The 5,953-nt window shown below is 49.2% G+C and overlaps 1 protein-coding gene across 1 annotated transcript in view; it reads right to left on the minus strand.

Moving 5' to 3' along the window:
- Positions 1 to 4,695: 4,695 nt before the first annotated feature.
- PENARI_c078G11278 (uncharacterized protein) overlaps positions 4,696 to 5,953 on the minus strand; it is a gene marked incomplete at both ends in the record, with an annotated part of 1,317 nt that continues 59 nt past the window's right edge. Inside the window, one exon of the mRNA XM_022637681.1 lies at positions 4,696 to 5,530. Within this exon, the coding sequence (XP_022482466.1) occupies positions 4,696 to 5,530 (835 nt within the window). The remainder of the gene's footprint in view (positions 5,531 to 5,953) is intronic.

The raw sequence follows: 5,953 nt of genomic DNA on the forward strand, positions 1-5,953 counted from the left end.
TCAATGCCTACAAGCAGACAATCTACAGGCTCGGCTGCATCCAGCCAGCCACCGCTTGCCGATCAAACGCTAGCTTTGACCGCCACCGTAAATGGCGCATGCGCTGCACACCTATCATCGTGTCATACAGTATACATAGACATCCTCTCTGATGACATGCCCCTGTTACTATGACTCGCCCAGATGATTGTTCCTGTGCTTGTATGATGGTTTTTTTTCTATATATATATATTTTTTTTTTTTTTGCGAATAATCGGATCTGAGACGCTCGAATTTAAATTAGTTAAACACATGAAATTAGATCAGACGCTGCCATTTCTCTGGCAATAAATTGCGTGGTCAATCATCCTCTGGTACTCGCTACACACGGCCAAGTCATGCGACAATCGACTTGTCCTGCATAAGTAGACAAGAAGTGAATTTCGATTGCGCCAGGCTTCTTGGAGATTCTCTGATTGTTTGAAGCATTGACATGATCAATCTTCCAGCTCTTTTTCAACTAGATCTATGAATAAACGTGATAAAGCCTTCCGTTGATTACGCTTTGACTCATTCAACGGCACCCATTCGAGACGTTCTTCGCCGGTTCGTAAATATTGTTGTCGGAACTCTAACCAGAGTGAATTATTTGTTGCCGGCCGTGGATAGAATGGCTCGCTTTGCTGAAAGGCTCTGACTGCTTGTTGGACCCCTGCCTCATCCATGGACATCTCTCTACAAAGGTCAAAGTCAAGCACCCACATGCAATGGTCACCAAGTGAATTTAAAATAGTGTCAGCCTTGATTGTCTCACCCCACGGTGGCGCGAGGATATATTCAACCCCGTTTCCGTCAATCCCGCCAATCCAATGCATGGTTGCAAGAGCCTCGGCCATTGTGCGCGCGTATTGTTTCATATGTGCATCAGAGACACCGAGCTTTTACATTTGATTCACATGCAGAGGTATATCCATTTGCGAGTAAATGTGTTGCTCGGGCTCCAAGCGGGTCTTGTGTGGCTGGCAGCAACCGAGGTATGGTCTGATGAAACACTCCTTATCCTTGACATCCAGCAAAACCGAATCCGGCAGTATTCCCTGGAGGCAATGGCTGTGTATAAGTAGGCGCATCGTATCCCTTGGAAAAGGAAGCACGCGCTCGGTCAGTATGCAATTGCGAGGCGTCCGCGGTGTAGGAAGGCATTCATTCATCCTGTCCCACCACTCTTCGTTTGCGGCCGTTATGAAGTTATAACAATCTGGCACTTGAATTCGGGTGTGCACGGAGTTCCACCGGCATGAAAAGTTTGAATTTATTTCTTAGGGCTCGACACACTCATTGCACATCAGCCAAAGCGGAGACGATGGTCACCTTTGTCGACACATGAGTTGCGCAATTGATCCAAGTTCCAGCCATTGTGGATGGCGGTTTGTGACCTGTTGGTTTAGATACCTAGCTGGCTCGGAGCCATTGAAAATGCCCCTATTAGAGTCTTCTCCTAGCCACTTTGGCCTTGCGCCTAATTTCTTCGGAACTTGCCCCTTCCCAAACCCACAGAACACCAATGGTCCCTGGCTAGAACGGCTCGGAGGGCAACACCTTGGCCAGGATACACAAGCTGCAGAGGCCTGCCAGGTCTCCCGACAATCTCCCATTTCCATCCACGACACCCAGGATCCCTCTGATTTTGGGCTCGCAGGTTTACAGCCCAGCACCCCACGGTGGCAGTTCAATTGTGGGGTTTCGGGATGCAAGAGTCATTTCACCTGGCAAACCATTTAGGGGGGAGATCTCATGTCTGCTGGATCCCTGGTTGCCAACGCAGTTTCTCGCGGCGCGACAACCTCAATGCCCACTATAAAACGCACAGCAAACGCGGGGGCCGTAATCGATATGTCGCTACCCTGGACAAGACAGGCACCGACTATAACCCTGAGTTATATGGGTAGCTAATGCCTGAAGGGTGGCCACTTGACTATGCTGGCCAAGGCTGATTCTGGCGCACGAGATGTATCATGGCACCGGGTTTCCACTGTTCTTCGACTTTCTGCCACCAAGTACGAGAAGCAATGGTATAGGCTTTAATACAGTTGAATATTGTCTCTTTCCTCTTGGCCTACTCTCTTTCGTGCTGTGAACCTATGTTTCCCTCAACCCCTGTTACCTTTTATAGGATTTTCTAGAAACTGGTTCGACATATATAACATCCAGATTAGCAAAGTCAACACGAGAAGCGCTTACCCCAATGGACTGTTCACATCGTTTCATAATCGCAACGCCATATAACAATTACAAGAGGACCGAGGCCAGCGTGGCCCAGACTCTCACAACCAATCCGTGCAGGTTCAAGACACAACTCAACCACTGAGCTACGACGAGGTAAGGATTATAATGTGGTGCAGGTCACCCGCTGTTAGTGATGTTCGTGTGTTACCTACCAGCCACAGATGGTTTTCAGTGAATGGCAGATCTAGAGAACATTTGAAATGCGGCTCAAAGACAGGGTCCAGTGGATCGCATACTCGTATTATCTTGGTATAATAATTCATGCAGGCTGGGCTTTCTCTTCGCCTCATACTCCCGCGGTTAGGGACACATTCCGTGTTGCCTCCGCGTCAGCTTGCAGTGTAGCCTCGGTCGGAATCACGCGTAGTTCTTTCGCTCTAATTGGTCGTTCCCAGTGGGGTCTTTAGCGATCGGAGCGACCCGCAGTTGAGAGTTATGTTCCACTCGGAGAGCTATGGACGGTCCACACAGTATGTACAGTACAGTAGTATACTGTAACTTCAGTCGAACTCTCGCTGTCTGTTTCTTCGAACCTACTCGTGTGTGAAATGTTCGGACCTTAAATGTCAGCCACTAGTCCCCATCGAGACTGAGCACGTAGCTATTGCGGCCTAGCGTAGAAGCTATTTGTAGTCATCGCCAGGGCATCTTGTAAAAGTTATATCTGACCGTGCGGCTTCAGCCGACCGAGTAAGTTAAGTTATTTTGCACAAGGTTGCGGCTATTAGTTATATTGTCCACCTTCCATTGGTCAACGCTCCATTGCATTCAAGTATCAGCTACTGAAGCTGGATACCTTGCATATTCGGAAGCAGGAAGCGAGGCTATCTGGTTACAACGTCTCCGTTGAGATCTAGGCATCCAGAAGGATAAAGAACCGGTAGTCCTCTACACGAACAGCCTACAGCTATCGCCATGACAGAGAACCGCAAGGCGCATACAAAATCACGCCATATTGAAGTACACTGGCATTGGATACGCGAACAAATCCAAGAAGGGAAGCTCTCTCTCCAACATACACCCGACAACACGTTAGTGGCAGACGGCCTTCCCAAGGCCTTAACGAAGAGCAAACATGTCGAATTCATCGATCGGCTATGGTTCTATAGGCTATGAATAGCCTCATTCACCCTACCAGAAGGATTCAACGCCTATGGTGGAGGCTCTGGCAGCTACAACAGCGCCGAGACCGCTCGACCAAGGCATCGGGCCTTGAAACAGCACCTGTTTGATTGCATATTGTTTTGGTAGTTCTTTACCTGCTATCTTGCATATCCCCAGCGCCATCTTGCAGATGAGGGGGTGTGTTGAGTTTTCAGCAGTCTTCAATGCCGCTGAGGCCTTGATGGCTACTATGCCATCCTCCCTGAGACGCACTAGCCTTATACGGTAATGCGGACCTTCGGGAAGTTTGTACAGCGCATTTCCACTCAGGGGTTATCTTCTTATAAGATATCTTTAATATCACTCAATCGCTGGCTTAAGCTGTTCCCTCCAGATCCTATCCCTCATCTTAACACAGGGTTTTCCGGCGCGTGCTCCAGGAAGGAAGGTGCTCGGGATGCCCCGTATGTGGGTCCGCCATCCGTCCACCGTCCGCTCGGCACACACACCAACAGTTTTATATCGTCGACTGTCAACCGTCAATCGCGCCCGTCTCTCCGTTCTCAGCTTCTACTGTCGATTTCCTGGCTGTCTAAGTTCATTTACCGTTGGTTTACCGTGAGGGTAGAAAACAGATTCCCTTTTGGACACGCACACATTGTTCCCCAGCCCGTACTGAAACTACACTAATCCGTAATTGGCCAAAGTTGTAATTAATCCTTTTCTAACCATAGATCTCAAAAACGTCCAGAACATGGGATTATGTGTGGTACCGTACATTACACGAAACTGCTTCACACTTCTTCGAAAGCATGCCCTCCAGATCATCGCCATCCTTCTGCAAAACCTGTCCCGAAAAATTGCTCGAACCATCCATACAGCACCGAGACCAAACCCCTCAAAGCTACACTTTATCCGTGTATATGATACAAAGTCAGTCACTCATCTCGTCCTCAAATGCTTAGAGCCTTGTCAAAACCTGTCGTGCAGTCCCTGCTGTTCGGCTGCCCTTGTGACGCGCGACTTTGAAACTGTTGTGACGGCTCTGCGAAGTCTCACACAGCTTCCATTGTCTTAGCCAGCGAAGCGCGCATTACCTTTCTTTCCAGCATCAGACCCTCCCAGTAGACGCGTTACACTGCTAAACACGTCGCCAGCCTTCCTCTGCAGCTCCTGACGAAGATCTCTCAAATTTGGAGAGACCACCTGGACGTGTTACTGTCTCTTGCGCGCTGCAATCACAGTGGTAGTCGTCTCATAAATTTTTCGAGACAACAGGTAGTTGTCCTCTCCGCTCCTCCTGGTAAAGGGGTGTGCGTATGATTTTCAGGCGATGGGGTTCCGCCGCCATTCAAGCAGCCTCACTACCGCCTCATTGCCATTCAACGCGGCCCAGGACAATGCTGTTCGACCAAGAGAGTCCTTTGTGTCCACATCCACCTCCCCAGTCTCCAGTAGCAACTTCACCACCGCTTCGTGTCCATTCTGTGCAGCGAAGGACAATGGTGTCCGGCCGTGAGAGTCCTTTGAGTCCACATCGGCCAACCCGGTCGCAATTAACAGCTTCACCACCGCCTCATGGCCATTCCACGCCGCGTTAGACAATGGGGTGGAACCATCGGAGTCCTTCGCGTCCACATCCACTTTCCCAGTCTCAAGCAACAACTTCACCACCGCCTCACGTCCCTCACTTTCAATCCAAGAGTATCCACCTGCAGCCAAGAACAATGGTGTCCGGCCCTGATTGTCCTTTGTGTCCACATTCACTCTGCCATCCTCAATCAACGCCTTCACGACTGCCTCACATCCATACAGCGCCGCACTGGATAACGGTGTTCGACCCTCAGAGTCCCTTGAGTCCGTGTCCACTCGCCTAGTGTCAAGTAATAGCTTAACTACTTCCTCGTGTCCTCTTAGTGCAGCCCTTGATAACGGTGTCCAACTTTTGTATTTTGAGTCCACATCAACCTGCCCAGACTCAAGCAACATCTTCACTACTGCACTATGCCCTTTCTCTGCAGCAGTGAATAACGGGGTACGGCCCCAGGAGTCCTTCAATCCAATATCTGCATTCCCAATTTCAAGTAACAGCTTTGCCACTGTCTCATGCCCGTTCACTGCAGCCAGAGTCAAAGGTGTGAAACGGTTGCTGCTTATCGCCCTAGTGTCAGCCCCGCCATGAATGCTTCTTTGAGCTGTAGCCAATTTTCCATGTTCTGCGGCCCAAAGCAGAGCGGAACTTCCAAAATTATTCGAATTGTACCGATAGAGATATGAGTTGAGGAGAGAAAAGAGCTGACTGTTTGTTCGAGCCAAACAGTTAATATCTCTTTCTGTCTCCAGGAATGTTGCTATTGACAGCAGTATTTCCGTTGGCAAATGAAGAAGAGACATTTTCACAACATTTCAACAACATCAGAAATCTGGATTGAGATGGCAAATGGGGAATCAGGGATTGGGTTAGTGAGCATTCATAAGCGGTTGAAACTGGCAGAAAGCTCCAGAGTAGACTTTTTATTTTGTCCGATATCGCAACCAAGCGAGAGTTCGGCTATTGACCTGTGGAAAACCAACAGTCCCCCCC

This window comes from Penicillium arizonense, assembly GCF_001773325.1.
Source record: "Penicillium arizonense strain CBS 141311 chromosome Unknown PENARI_contig078, whole genome shotgun sequence".
NCBI classification, from domain to species: Eukaryota; Fungi; Ascomycota; class Eurotiomycetes; order Eurotiales; family Aspergillaceae; genus Penicillium; species Penicillium arizonense.